The sequence below is a fragment of the Mchenga conophoros genome, linkage group LG7 (genome assembly GCF_057382185.1).
Source record: "Mchenga conophoros isolate Kocher_MC1m ecotype Shallow Benthic linkage group LG7, M_conophoros_male_GT1.1, whole genome shotgun sequence".
Classification (NCBI taxonomy): Eukaryota; Metazoa; Chordata; class Actinopteri; order Cichliformes; family Cichlidae; genus Mchenga; species Mchenga conophoros.
In genome coordinates, this window is record NC_140532.1 from 49,410,281 (window position 1) to 49,424,576 (window position 14,296).

Below are 14,296 nucleotides of genomic sequence, written 5' to 3' on the forward strand. Positions count from 1 at the left end.
GACTCATTTTAATGGATTCCCTGCTTTTATACATTGCCCTAGGCTCTCAATTAGGAGCTCCGTTAAGTATAATACACAGAATTGTGTCTTCTAGTAGAAATTTTCTTACGTTAATGGAACAGAATATGATTGTTTGTTTTCTATACACAAGCATTACATATAACCTGATGCTTGGCACAACTAACTGCCTGTTCTTTATAACATTTGCCTGTCATTGCATTTACACTGTCAATGAAAGGCTGCATTGCAACTGTATGCTGCATGATATTCCTTGTGTTTTTTCACTGTATCGGCTTGTTTAGTCAGTCTACTCACTCACCTTGATTTCTTTCTGCATGTTCAGGCTTGTGATAATTCACTGTAATGCCCTATTCTCTGTTTGCAGGAAAACATCATGGAAAATTTAAATGGTAATGCCTCAGGGGTCAATAGTCTCCATCCAGGAGAACTATATGACATTGAGCTGTCCAAAAAAGACAGCAGCCTGGGCTTAAGTGTCACGGTACTGTTCGGCAAGGTTTTCACCCTTTTCTTTGTTTTGCACCTTTTTTTCCCCCCCCCGACTCATCCAGTTCACATGTTGTTTGGTTTGGTTTCATTTCTTATTGCCGTGTGTTGGACGTTCTTGTGGTAATACTAACCCTCATGCATGTCAACTTTATTTTTTTAATCAAGAAGGATTTGAAAGAAAGAAATGTCACAGTATCTCTTACAGTAGGGACTTTAAATGATGTGAGTAATCACTGCTCTAATTAGTCTCTCTGGAATTTTGAATATGATTGACCTGGGTTAATTAAACCACTAAACCATTTTAACAAATCACTTTATTATGTCTTCAGACTGCTGTCACACATGAACTTGTGTTGTTGGTCTTTTTAAATTTTTAGAAGATTTAAAAATAATAAGAGCTTTGTTTAATACCTAAGCAAACTCCAGAATCACAAAATCCACCTAAAAGGTCATTTGAACAAGAGGAAAAGGAGCTTGTGTCATATGGTCATGATTCATAGTGTCTAAAACCAAGTTTTAACTTGGTCTTTGACAAAACTTGCTAAACTTCAAAATCATCATCTACTCCACCTGTGACAGTTCTTATGCACCAAAGTATAAGCTTCATTCAACCCCCGATCCAAAAAAACTGAAATATAAACTTCTGGTCTTGAATTTTCTGTTAAAATTACTTTAAAATACTTCTCTTGTACAGTTTGATATTCTCTTCACAGTTCTGAAGCCACAATAAAGATAAAGCAGTTATCATATAAAACACATCCAACCCTGCCATCAACCCCCGCAGACAAATAAAGAATTATGCATTTTCTCTTTGGCTCATTTCACTAAGAGTTCTGTCATTATCTTAGGGAGGAGCTGGCACTGCTGTCCGACATGGAGGCATCTATGTGAAAGGTCTTATACCAAAAGGTGCTGCAGAGCTTGATGGAAGGATACAGAAAGGTAGACACTAGTGTAACAAATATGTAGCACAAAGGAAAAAATGAAATTGGATGAAATTTAGACTCTTTCGTCTTTGGGCAATACCTGTCTGTCTGCGGCTTAGGTGATCGTGTGGTGGCTGTCAATGGAAAGAGCCTGGAGGGGGCCACTCATCAGCAAGCGGTAGAGGCTCTCAGAGACACCGGACAGGTGAGGGGATGACAGTTCCCATGAGCCACCATGTGAGCAGTATCTTTAAATTATGTTGCTGCCTAGCTGGCATCTTAACACTTAGTTTTACTTCCTGCGTGGCTCAGACAGTGCACTTGTTGCTGGAGAGGGGTCACGTACCTGCAAACAGCATCCACGCTCCCCTCACACCTAAGAACACTCCACCATCTGCCAGCACTGGCTACGACAGAAGTCCGACCAAGAACAAGGAGCAGACACTCGAAGCCAAAGAAAAACCAGAGTACAGCTTCATCACACAAGGTAAAGGATGTGGTGTGGTTTATTTTGGGATTGGAGATCCATTTTAACGCACCCTGTAATGCTTTTTCCTGTTTTCTGTGGTCTAATTTCAGTGGTCTAATTATCATTGAAAATGCACAGCAAAGTGCAGGTTGAGGGATTATCCTTTGACCTCTTTCGTAGCACTGCAACAAAGCTAGGTTCAGACATTTAATATTCATTAGGTGCCTTTTTTTTTTCCTGTGCAATTCAGTGAATTTCACGTGATAAATGCATAAAGACTCTTTTACCCAGGCTCTCAGGGCACACCATGCTATTATTTTAATTTTAAGGTTTTTTTGTTTTTTTTTTTAAATAGCCACTTATCTTTTCAACAGGCAGTTGCAGAGAGACAGATAACCACTTACTATGGCACCAAAAAGGGACTTTAGAATAACCTGACAGGCAGGTCTTTTGGCAGGTTCATACCTTCTTGCTCCAAGGCAACACATGCTCCACTCCGCTGCCCAGCTCTTTGATGTATTAACTTACCTGCATAACTAATCTAACTGCACCATCAAGTAAGTTAGGTTAGTTGGTTAATGTTCCACCCTCTCCTAGTTTAGTCATTGTAAAACGACTGTAGTTTCTATAATGCGGTTTTTCTGGGGGTTTTTTACCCTCACCTAGCACACGAATTACTTTTATACTGCAACCTGCAGCCACTTTTTAAAGCCCAGATAGATGCTTAAGAGGCGTTTTACAGTATTTTGTCCAAGGATGCTTCCACATATGGACGCAGTAGATCAAGCCACTGATCTTAGGAATAGTAGACAACCTCCTCTAACTCTTGTGCAACCATAAGCAATACGAGTTTGCTTTTCTGCAGGTGAGAATGTAAGGGTCCATCCAGCAGATGTAATGGAAATGAATAGTAATTCCTGTACTACTGGAGACTGTTTGCAAATGATTTAAAAAGAAAAAAAAGAGTAGTTTCAGACTTCTAAAGTAAATTTCTACATTATTGAACATATGTGATTTGACATTTACTTTATAGTTACTCTGAATAACAAATTATATTGTCTTCTTTTGCCAACAGCCATCTTGAGTTTTAAAAAGGCTAACAGACTTTTTAAGATATATGCACCATTTCTTTTTGATACTTGTGTCCACCTGTAAACAATCAAATTTGGTCATACAATGTATTTTTTTTTTTTTTTAGCAGTGTTACACCAAGACTTACATCAAGATCAAATGAGCATGTGTGTACAACCCATCGTTTGCACACTGCTGTTGTATTAGAGCTGAGTAGATGGGCAGAATCTACATAAATTGCTCTTCTGCAACAAGAGCTGGACTATCCTTTAGTTTTTTGCTCTCCCTAACTGGTTATAAATACAAGTTGGGAATGCACTTTTTGTTTTGTGTATCAGGCGTGTCCTGAAGTTGTATGTTTTTAGTCAGGTTCCTAATATACAATATACTAAATGTTTTACCAAATCAGACTATAAAATCCAGTTTTGAGCCCCCCACACCCCCAAAAGAACATCCTTTCCTTATATTTATTTGCATGTAATTTTAAGAGGTTGGGTACACCGTCTACAGGTTGTTAGTGTATTATATGGCTGTTATTATAATAAGCTATAATTCATTCTGGTTTTATATTTTATCTTATTCTGTGTGACCATTCATCGACCATCTATGGCAATAACTGCAAATTCATGTGTTCTGTTTCACAGATAATATGTTTGAGGTGTGCCTGCTGAAAAACACATCAGGGCTGGGTTTCAGTTTTAGCCGAGAGGAGAACATCCCCAACGAACCCCCTGGCTCCAGCATGGTGAGGGTTAAAAAACTGTTTCCTGGCCAGCCAGCCGCAGAAAGCGGTCGTATCAAAGTTGGTGATGTCATCTTGCGTGTCAATCAAACCCCACTCAAAGGACTCTCGCAACATGTATGTAATACACTTTGTCTCAGTTCCCATTCAAGAATCACATCAAAGTTATTTGATGTCATAATGTGTTTGAAATTGTGGTTCCTTTACATTTTGTGTAGGAGGTGATATCCGCTCTGAGAGGAACTGGTCAAGAGGTGACTTTGCTTCTCTGTAGACCTGAGCATGGCATTCTTCCTGAGATGGACACTGCAGCTTTGGTGAGTCACTTAATATTTTCCTCATCACTGAGAGTCTTTCAAGCATTAGTTGAAAACTTAAATTGAACCAAATTTCTTCCTAGACACCTAAGCCATCGCCTAGAAAGACACCAGGGACATTTGGAGAGCCCAGCTTGAACTTAGAAAGGCTCACGTCTGCTCCAGGGAGTAAGAAACAGGGCCCTGTGGAAGACGCCCTGGAGAGGCTGCTACACAGAACCCCTGGCCGACGCAACAGCTACAGCGACAGCACCGATGGGGATGAGGAGGTGGAAGAAGCTTTCAGTGCAGGCTCTGTGGAGAACAGCAGGCAGAACTGGGAGCGGAGTGTTTACCAGACCTCCGGTAGCAACCCGGGACTGGGACGCTACGACAGCAGTGGTCATCTGGATGACATGCACTCAGCTTTTTATTCCTCAAATCTATCAATGACAAGATCAGACCTCAGCAACCGGTAATTCATCTAATGTTAAATACTCGATTAGCATTATCAGTTATAAATGTGATTATTAGTGTTTTTGCTAAATTTTGGCTTTGTGGATGTTTGGTCAGGGGACTTTCATCCCCAGTGGGAACTGATCTGGAGTCATCCACTTTTCCGAAGGTGTCCTCCCTGTCTTCCCCAAGCCCAGATCCCCTGCCTCCTCCACTACCTCTGCCCTTGAACCTCACTGCACCTGGCAATGGACAGGATGGAGATGAATTCGTCCCAGTAAGAACTGAGGAAGGGAATCATAATCTAATCATTTTAGGGTTTCCACTAAAATGTGGATCAAGATGTTATTCCTGTTACTGAGGTTATGTGTTTTTGTTGTTGCTAGGAAGTAGAGCTACAGGTCTCTTTGGTGAAGTCAGAAAAGGGCAGCCTTGGCTTCACCCTCACTGAAGGCAATGATCATGGATGTTACATCCATGACATCATCCAGGATCCAGCCAAAGGAGATGGAAGGCTCAGGCCCGGGGACCGAATGATCACGGTATAAATTCCCATTATTCACTATGTGCCAAGGTGTGAAAAGCGTGTGGATTATCATTATCAGCAGAGGTTTCAGGTGAAATCATTGTGAGACCTTGCCTCACCCTATTGTGTGACGTATTGAGATCAGCTGACGCAAGATGTAAGAGGGCGTTAACACACCTGGGAAGGGATTTCAAAACTGGATTATAGATGGCAGACAGCTGGTGTCGCAGGCCACCCCCTCTGTTCAAGGATGGTCATTCACATGGACATAGTTTGCAAGAGGAGTGAAAAAAGCCATCTATCTGCCTTTTCTGTCTAAAATGTGTACATTAGCATCATTGAAAGATTGACCTTTTTTCTTTTAGATGCAGAGTCTTGTCCTGTTGAGGTGGCTCTTCTGTCTTGTGCCATGTGTTTATGAGGTGGCTGTTTGGTTTTCCTGTTGTTTAGTATGTGTTTGGGAGTTTTGTCCTTGGCATGAGCCAGTTTTTGTCTGAGTGTGTGGCTGGGTTTTCGTGCTCGAAGATAATTTTCCTGAGCTTCTCTGACAAACCTGCTACATAAGGGATTGTCCGTTTGTCCTGTTTCTCCCTAGTTGGTGACCTTCTTTACTGTGCATCTTTGCTGATTTGATGAAAGCCCAGTTGGGATAACCGCATGTTTTAAGAGTTTTCTCTACATGTGTGCGTTCCTTTCTTTTCCATCTGGCTTAGAAGGAATGTATTCTGCCCGGTGTTGCAGAGTCCTGTTTACTCCAAGTTTGTGTTCCAGAGGGTTGTGGGAGTCAAAAAGCAGGTACTTGTCTCTGTGTGGGGGCTAAACTTTAATGTTGAGGTTTCCATTCTCCTCAATGTGCACAGCATGGCCCAGAAATGGCAAACTGTTATCCTTTGTCTCCCCTGGTGACTTTGTTTCCACTGAGTTGATGTGAACAGCCTGCACCATGTATCAGTACCAGTGGCTAGGTGCTGTCCCTTTGAAAGAGCCAAGAACTTTACTTTCTACTAGCTCCATGTAAAGATTGGCTACATTGGAAGACACTGGGTAGGCCATGGCACATCCATGTTTTTGTCTGCAGAAACCCTTGTTGTATTTAAATGTATTTAAATTATGTGGTGCTAAGGCAGAGGTCTAATAGTGTGCAAATCTGATCGGGGTAAAACTAGTTCTGTTTTCTAAGAAGCTGTCTTGCTGTAGTTGATTTTCTGACAGTCTCCACTGCCTCAGTTGTAGGTATGCAACTAAAGAGTGAAACTACATCAATGGACACTATGGAAACTTAAAGAAGTCCAGTTGCTTTTCTTTCCAAGCTCCTTCGATTATTATGACCTGGATGACTGAGAACCTACACAGACATATAGAGGCGGTTATCAAGTACAAACTGGAAACAGTCTGGCTCTCTGTTCCTTTGTGTTTCCCAAACCATTATACATTGAATGAATGTTTTTTGTCTACAGGTGAATAACACTGATGTGAGCGATATGGGCCACACCGAGGTGGTCAATCTTGTGCGTGCTGCCCCTCGGGTGGTTGACTTGGTGGTAGGAAGGGTCTTGGAGGTTCCTAAACCCACCATAGAAGCTCATCTGCTGCCTGACATTTACTTCAAGATGAACCAAGAACCACTGGGTAAGAAACGACCTTGATTAAGAAAAGAAAATATCACTGGTGTGTCTCACATTAAGCCACTAATGTCTTGAAAATCTTCCCAAAGGTTGCATCAGAAATTAGTTCTTAAGAATCAAATCTTAATATTTTTATTCTTTATTCATTCCCCAGGTTTGGTACTGGATGGTGGTAGTGACAGTTTGTACGGGATCTTATATGTGAAAGATATTCTTCCGGGTTCATTAGCCTCTAAAGAAGGAAGCTTAATGCCACTTGACCTAATCCACTACATCAATGGGGCCCCTACCCAGGACCTGACTCTCAGTGAGAGCACTAGGCTATTGGAGCACTCCCCCAGTGAACTCACGCTAAAAGCCACAAGGTAGTCTACACTAAAAAAGAATAACATCTATCCTTTGTGAATTTTTTTTTTGGTGCTTGTTTTTATGTTTTTTGTCTTAATAGCATTGCACATTACAGAAAATACAAGATCTTAACAATAATCTCGGTAACTTTTATTTTCTTTTATTTACTCTAACAGGGATGGAAAGCCAGTTTGTCCTATGCAGAAAAGGCTTTCTTTTCTCAACAACAATGTTAGCACGACGGTTTCATCCACCATGAATGGTATGCTTTATAATCTAAAGAAATGTGACTTACAGGTGCTCTGATAAATCGATCTAAATAAGAATAGATTTACTCATATCAAGTTTCTTACTTGCCAAATATTTAAAGATGGTGTGAAAACTTTATTTTAAAAAGGGGATGATAATAAAAACTCGATAAACCAAAGTAATAATGGGATAAGCGTAACTGCAACTTTTGTTTTCTGTTTAAGGGTTCCTTAAAGGGGAAGAATTAAGAGATACAGAAGGTCTCGCAGCACTTTGTCCTTTAGAGGTGAGTTTTTTTTGTTTGTTTTTTTTAATTATGTTGGTGCCCTGGGGGTGAAAACATGTTCTTGTGTTGGTTATGTTTTGCCAAGCAAACAGCTATGAAATATGTCGGTGGAGTTCATCAGGTGTTATTGTTAATGGAACGCAGACAGTTACCCAACCAACAAAAAAAGTAACTTGCTGAAGTGTTGAATGACAAATCAAAGGTGACTCCACATTTGTTTGCTGAAAACGCAGGAAGAGATCATAAAGGTAGATCTGGAGAAGCCGCCGTCAGGAGGTCTGGGGTTTTCCGTAATTGGAGGGGAGAGAGGGATCTTTGTTAAATCCATCACACCAGGAGGAGTAGCAGAGTCCTCAGGCAAGCTGCAAGTAGGAGACAGGCTGCTTAAAGTGAGTGTTTTTGGACTTGGAATGTGCTTTGTTAAACAAAACACATTACATTGTGATTTACTTGTAGATTTATTTTTGTTGTTGTTGTTTTTAACATGAATCTCTTAAATTCTGTGTTGTAATAACACAGAATTTAAAATAATTTAAAAAAGCATTTTCTTTTTGTGACTATTTTGTAAATAATTGGCTACAAAGTAAAGAAAGTATTTTCTGTGGATTTTCTGAGACTGTATACAGCCCTGACTGACTGGCTCTCCGTCTTGTAGGTGAATGAAGAGCTAATGACAGGTGTGTCCCATACCAAAGCTGTCACCACCATCCGTAAAACTAAAGGCCTGGTGCATCTTATTGTATCCAGACCACCAGACCAGAACCCAAACACATACCTGGCCTCTCTACCCATCAACTCCGACAAGTGCAATGGAAATACTGGTAAAATCATGCACTTGTATTTTTTAAACTTTTGTCTCATGAGTGTATTTTTCTTTCTGAATATTTTCTAAAGCAACCTGCTCGTGTTTATTTCAGGTCTGAGTGGCGACAGTAGCATGAAGACTAAGCTGTGTCCTGTCATACCACCTATAGGTATAGCACACACAGGCTGCAGAATGAACTGGAAAGTTATAAATGTGTAAAACAACAACAACAAAACAACATAAACTACATTCCCATATTTCACAGACTATGATGATGAACTAGGAGAGAGGAGAGAGACCGAGCAGGGCACAGAGCTTTCGGAGGACACGGACGGCGATGGCTCTTCTTTACCAGAAGATTCTCCTGAGGTACAAATCAAACTCGCCATTTGAGAAACCACAGAAACAACCGTCTGCTTTTTCTGATGTTGTTTTGTTTGTGTCATTTGATTTTTGTTTGTTTGTTTGTTTGTTTTTACTGCAGAACTCCCGAAAGGTGAGATGGAATGAGGAAAGTGTTGACAATCCACACAATGAAAAGTACGATTTTACTTTTTAGATGTGCACTCATCAGATTTAAGGTTGTACATCATTTATATTAAGACCTCTTGGCTGTTTGTGTTGAACCAACAGCTACCTGCAGATGAGTGCTGGGCAGCCAGACGATGATGAAATCACGTGGGGAAGCGATGAACTGCCAATTGAAAACATGAACTCAAAGTCAAAAGATGGTAGGAGTCAGTGTCTCAGACAATACATGTAAATAATTGTCATAAGTTACTTACAAAACTTTTAATTCCCTCGTTTATGTCTTCGCACAGACGGGCCAATCATCACAGAGGACGAGCTGACCTCTTTGCCCCTTGTCAGAGTGGTCCCTGAAGGCCAGTACACGGGACAAAAGCTCAACAGTGTGGTTCGCATGATGAGGGGACTTTTGGAACAGAAAGTGCCTCTACAGGAGTTTGAAGTATGACTCTTTGAATTTCATTGTCAAAGAATAAATCACAATAGTTTTCATTAGATTTTTCTGAATATCCATTTTCCGTTCTGGCAGAATCTTCAGAATCTCCAGCCGCTGGACGACTGTTTGATCGGTCAGACGAAGGAGAACAAGAAGAAGAATCGCTATAAGAATATTGTCCCCTGTAAGAAAAACTAGCAGTTCCCTATGTGATTACTATTAATAACATGGACTATGAACTGTATATGAACGATGGTTGTAGCCACTGTGACATCACCCACTGGTTTGTAGACTACTGTTGTGAAATGTCAGCTTGAGCATTTTAGCGGTTCCTGTCTTGGTCCATGTGTGACAAACGAAGTGTGGATCTGAAAGCAAAGTCCCTGTCAGAGTAATTGGAATCAGATAATGATACTAACCCAACATATAGTATTGAATTTCAAATATATTGTCACATTACAATAGCATATATTGCAATATTGCAACCCTTTCACAAACCTTCTTCAACGTCACCCTTGACTTCACTGTAGAGAAGTGTCGCACACTTGGCTTCCTTTTTTTTTTTAACATGCAGTTCCCTATTCATTTTTTTTCTCAGTGTTGTGTGGATGCAGATATTTTCACATAAAATAGGTGATTTCTTGACTTCCTCTAAATTGGAACCTAGATTTGTCAAACTAAGTGTGCCCAGTGTTGGTTGGTTTTTCGGTTGAGCTGATTACCTCGCTATTCTCAGCAGGCTTTGGCAGTTTGTGACATGAGCCCTTATACTCGTATTATCTCAAGAGTATTTTACTTTGATCTGGACCTCATTTTAAATATTCCAACCTTTTTGTTTTTTTTGTTTTGGTTCTTTTTTTAGGAAATTCCAAAATAGGTCCATATTCAGATATAGACAGCACTTTCCTGATTTCTTTCTTTGATACCTCCATTATAGTTTTACCAACTTCGTCCCACATGCTGAATGCTATTTTGGATTGAAAAAGTAATTGATTTATTATACTAGTACTAAAGAGTTATAATTTTATTGACATTTTATATAATAAGATCCTAATATTTGGTGTCCCTATATCGATACAAGTGGAGGAGTTTAAGTATCTCGGGGTCTTGTTCAGAGTGATGGGAGAAGGAAGCAGGAGATCGACAGACGGATTGCTCTACTCTGAGCCGCTGCTCCTCCACATCGAAAGGAGCCAGTTGAGGTGGTTTGGGCATCTGACAACGATGCCCCCTGGGCATGTCCCACCGGGAGGATGGCCCGGGCAGACCCAGGACACACTAGAGAGATTATATCTCTCGGCTGGTTTAGGAACGTCTTGGTGTTCCCCCAGATAAACTGGAGGAGGTGGCTGGGGAGAGGGAGGTCTGGGCTTCTCTGCTTGGGCTGCTGCCCCTGCGACCCAGCCCCAGATAAGCGGAAGAAAATATATTATTATGATACTATGCTTTATCAGTTCCCTCTTCCCCACACCTAGACACTCCACACTTTTAAGATGTAGAGACTTGTCATGTGCAAAGTAGTCCCATCTTAAAATAAACTTTCTCTATTAAATAAGACTGACAACTGAAACCACAAAGTTGTCCATAAAATGTTTACTGTCCCCTCATGCTCCAACCACAGCACTTGTGTCTCTTCTCATGGTCTGAGGCTACATCCTCTTTTATTACAGTACATCTACTGTACTTTAATGGCTTTTTTTAGTACTTTTTTCTCTGAATTCAAATTTTAATCCTGAAACTTTTCATGACGTCTCTTCTAGTTGACACAACTCGTGTTGTCCTCGGCAAAGACGGAGGCTACATCAACGCCAACTTCATTAATATGTCGGTGAAGGACGAGAACTTCATGTACATTGCCTGTCAAGGACCCTTACCCACTACTCTGGGGGACTTCTGGCAGATGGTGTGGGAGCAGAAGTCCAATGTGATTGCAATGATGACCCAGGAGGTTGAGGGGGGGAAAGTCAAATGTCAGCGGTACTGGCCAGACACGCCGAGGACGGCAGAGATGGTGGATGACAGATTACAGATAACACTTATCAAAGACCAGCACCTGGACAACTTCGTCATCCGTGTCATCGAGGTCAAAGATGTCCAGGTAAATATGTATCATGTATATCGGTGTATAGATTGATTGTGCAGATAATTTAAGACGGGGATGTCAAACTTTACATCGCAGTTTAGTTTGTAGGTTTATTTTAGTTAAAATGTTTTTTCACATCAAGTTTAATTTTTTAGTTTTATTAATATCAGACTATTACTGTGGTGTAATATGAATGCTAATTAGGGGTGATGGGTCTTATGTTTTACAGCTTTCGCTATTGATAAAGTCCAAAATCTACACACTCTTAATTTTCCAAAGCAGACCAGTGGGCCGGATTGGACTCTTTGCTGAACTGTTTCTCACCCTCTGGCCTTATGTTTGACATCCCTAATTTAAGATGTTTCTACTTGAATTGTCCACATTGACATATGAGTTTCCTTCTTTCCAGACTAATGAAAACCAGATTGTTACTCATCTAAACTACACTGGATGGCCCGACCATGGGACACCTTCACAACCTGAGCAGCTGCTCACGTTCATATCCTACATGCGGCACGTTCATCAGTCGGGGCCTATAATCACACACTGCAGTGCAGGCATTGGTCGTTCAGGGACCCTCATCTGCATTGATGTGGTTCTGGGTCTCATCAGTAAAGATGCAGATGTCAGTATTTTTCATCTTATAAATTTAATAATAACTTTTTTCAGTATCACTTCTAATCTCCTTTTTTCTTTTTCTTTTGGTAGTTTGATATTTCAGACGTTGTCAGGAACATGAGGCTTCAGAGACAAGGAATGGTTCAAACAGAGGTGACTTGGTTTTAAGCTTAGTAGCATTTACACATCTTAGTAGCTCCCAAGCTTTCCCTTACATTTCCCTCTCTTTTTTTTTTTTTCTTTTCCTTTTCCAGGAGCAGTATATTTTCTGCTATCAAGTGATCCTCTATGTCCTCCGATGCCTTCAAGCAGAAGAAAACATCTCAGGATAGTAGAAACCCTGAATCGCTGTCATGTGGAGGCTGGATGACTCTTTGATGAAAGCAAAATAAAAAATGAGAATTGCCAAATTACACTACAAGTTTTGTTTTTCTTTTGTTTTTTATTGCCTTAATCTATTTGATAGCTCAAGAGTAAATCCTTTAGAAGAAGTATATTTTTTACCTGTCCGCCCTCCCCTCCCCCTCTGGCTGCTATTTCCTTTTAGTGCATCTATAAGAACTGCTGATTGTCATTGTAATTATCACGCACGAGAGTACATTGATGTGGGCGGGGGGGTGTTCAGATTTTTGGATACCCTAAAATAATTATAATATGATCAGCGATTTTCTATTTTATGTGGAACAATATTATGTACTTTGAAGCCTATTTTGATGCTGGAACATGCCTTGACAGAATACTATGTCAGTATTTGCTATGTAAATCTATTATACAGTAAACTGCTCACTTCCTGAGGCAAATGATGAAATTGAAAGTGTACATATTCATCTCCTGAAAAATTAAACTGGATACGTTTTAAATAACATGTAGAGGAATATTTCTTTTTGGGGGGTAAAAAAATGAAATATTTTACTTTGCCTTTTTTTTGTCTTTCTTTTTTTTTTTTTTTAAAGTACATAAATCATTTTAGCATACTTTTGAGAATATTTGTCAGCCTAAATGTGTGCATTTTGTTCTGTCTATAAAAAGATGCCATCACATACTAAACATCACCCGTAGAAGCATTAACCTAACGTGACTTTTCCTTATTTGCTTATTAATAAACACCACTGGAGGGAGAGATTACAGCTTGTATAACTGTGGGTTACTAGAACGACTACATCTGCGCTCCACACAGTTCCTGCACAATTACGGAATAATAAGGATCTTGATGTTGAATCTCTATGGAGGCTATTGACTTTTCAAGAGATAATTAAAGCTGTAGTTTGAGATCAGAGAGCAGACCTCTTTAAACTGTGATTCCAAAATCAACCGTATAAGTAAGTCAACAGTTCAGTGGTCTTCAACAGAGATTACACATTCGAGCCCTTACATTGTGTTAACTGTCTGATGACTCCATTGCAATGTTTGTCTTACAGGTTCTCATGTAATGTATGCCCATACTCTTTATGTAGTGATTCATCTAAAATGCCCTGATTTAATCTACTTGCCTACATCCAGCTCAAGCAGGAGGTATTGGAGCAGAGATGGCTTGTCTTTTACCAGTTTTTAACCACCGTGTGGTGCCAAAATTCAGTGTTTTATAATTGTAAAACAATTCTGGAAATATTGCTATGTGTTCAAACATATTCATGATTGTTTTAAATGGCTGTTTAGTTACCCAGATATGCAAAATAAAGCTTATATTGCCCAATACATACTGGACAGCATTTTTATGGTTGCCTCAAGGCTGGTTTTTCTTATAGGCATACTGTTAAAATGTTTCATTGGCACATGTAATTCTGTAAAAGAGAGGCTTCCCATTGTGTTGTTGACCCAGGGCAATTATCCAAAAGTGTCCAATAAATATTGTTTATATCTCATTGTTAATGCCGTTACTATTTCAGTCAATATTAAGTGCAGTGGTGTTATTTACCTCTCACAGATCATGGTTCAATGACGATCTAATTCTAAATTAGTCAAAACCTGACTTGATATTTAGCAAACGAGTCACTGACATTCTAGTGGGCCCTGACGCTGTCTTTATTATGTTTAATGGAGAAATTCCAGTTCCCTCATTTGGTATATAATCATCAGATTCAGAATTAATATCATTATGGCCTTCATCTTCAGACACAGCTTCATCCTCTATCACCAAAGTTGAGTTCCAGAGCTTTCGACTTTACTTCTGCTGCTCATTTTGTAAACTCTGACAGACCAGTGTGTCACATCTAGCTGCAGAGTATAATGTTGTTAGAGTCCTCTGGGTGTGAGCACACAACCCTCACCCACCTGGTATTCAAACCTTATGTTTGCAAGGAGCAGCCAGCCAGGAAGATGACC

General features: G+C 40.1%; 1 protein-coding gene across 3 annotated transcripts in view; it reads left to right on the forward strand.

Moving 5' to 3' along the window:
• ptpn13 (protein tyrosine phosphatase non-receptor type 13) overlaps window positions 1-13,834 on the forward strand; it is a 49,083-nt gene extending 35,249 nt beyond the window's left edge. The window contains exons 25-49 of one of the 3 annotated variants that reach the window (XM_085279867.1): window positions 386-517; window positions 1,359-1,452; window positions 1,556-1,641; window positions 1,749-1,923; window positions 3,621-3,835; window positions 3,937-4,035; window positions 4,119-4,489; window positions 4,588-4,747; window positions 4,857-5,012; window positions 6,454-6,625; window positions 6,776-6,986; window positions 7,146-7,231; window positions 7,443-7,504; window positions 7,738-7,893; window positions 8,160-8,325; window positions 8,422-8,478; window positions 8,575-8,678; window positions 8,794-8,849; window positions 8,943-9,040; window positions 9,131-9,279; window positions 9,367-9,457; window positions 11,034-11,371; window positions 11,766-11,981; window positions 12,065-12,127; window positions 12,229-13,834. In XM_085279867.1, coding sequence (XP_085135993.1) covers window positions 386-517; window positions 1,359-1,452; window positions 1,556-1,641; window positions 1,749-1,923; window positions 3,621-3,835; window positions 3,937-4,035; window positions 4,119-4,489; window positions 4,588-4,747; window positions 4,857-5,012; window positions 6,454-6,625; window positions 6,776-6,986; window positions 7,146-7,231; window positions 7,443-7,504; window positions 7,738-7,893; window positions 8,160-8,325; window positions 8,422-8,478; window positions 8,575-8,678; window positions 8,794-8,849; window positions 8,943-9,040; window positions 9,131-9,279; window positions 9,367-9,457; window positions 11,034-11,371; window positions 11,766-11,981; window positions 12,065-12,127; window positions 12,229-12,306 — 3,591 coding nt within the window. In that variant the 3' untranslated portion in view covers window positions 12,307-13,834. The remainder of the gene's footprint in view (window positions 1-385; window positions 518-1,358; window positions 1,453-1,555; window positions 1,642-1,748; window positions 1,924-3,620; window positions 3,836-3,936; window positions 4,036-4,118; window positions 4,490-4,587; window positions 4,748-4,856; window positions 5,013-6,453; window positions 6,626-6,775; window positions 6,987-7,145; window positions 7,232-7,442; window positions 7,505-7,737; window positions 7,894-8,159; window positions 8,326-8,421; window positions 8,479-8,574; window positions 8,679-8,793; window positions 8,850-8,942; window positions 9,041-9,130; window positions 9,280-9,366; window positions 9,458-11,033; window positions 11,372-11,765; window positions 11,982-12,064; window positions 12,128-12,228) is intronic. The other 2 variants (XM_085279868.1, XM_085279869.1) reach the window with 2 other exon arrangements.
• The last annotated feature ends 462 nt before the right edge of the window (window positions 13,835-14,296 follow it).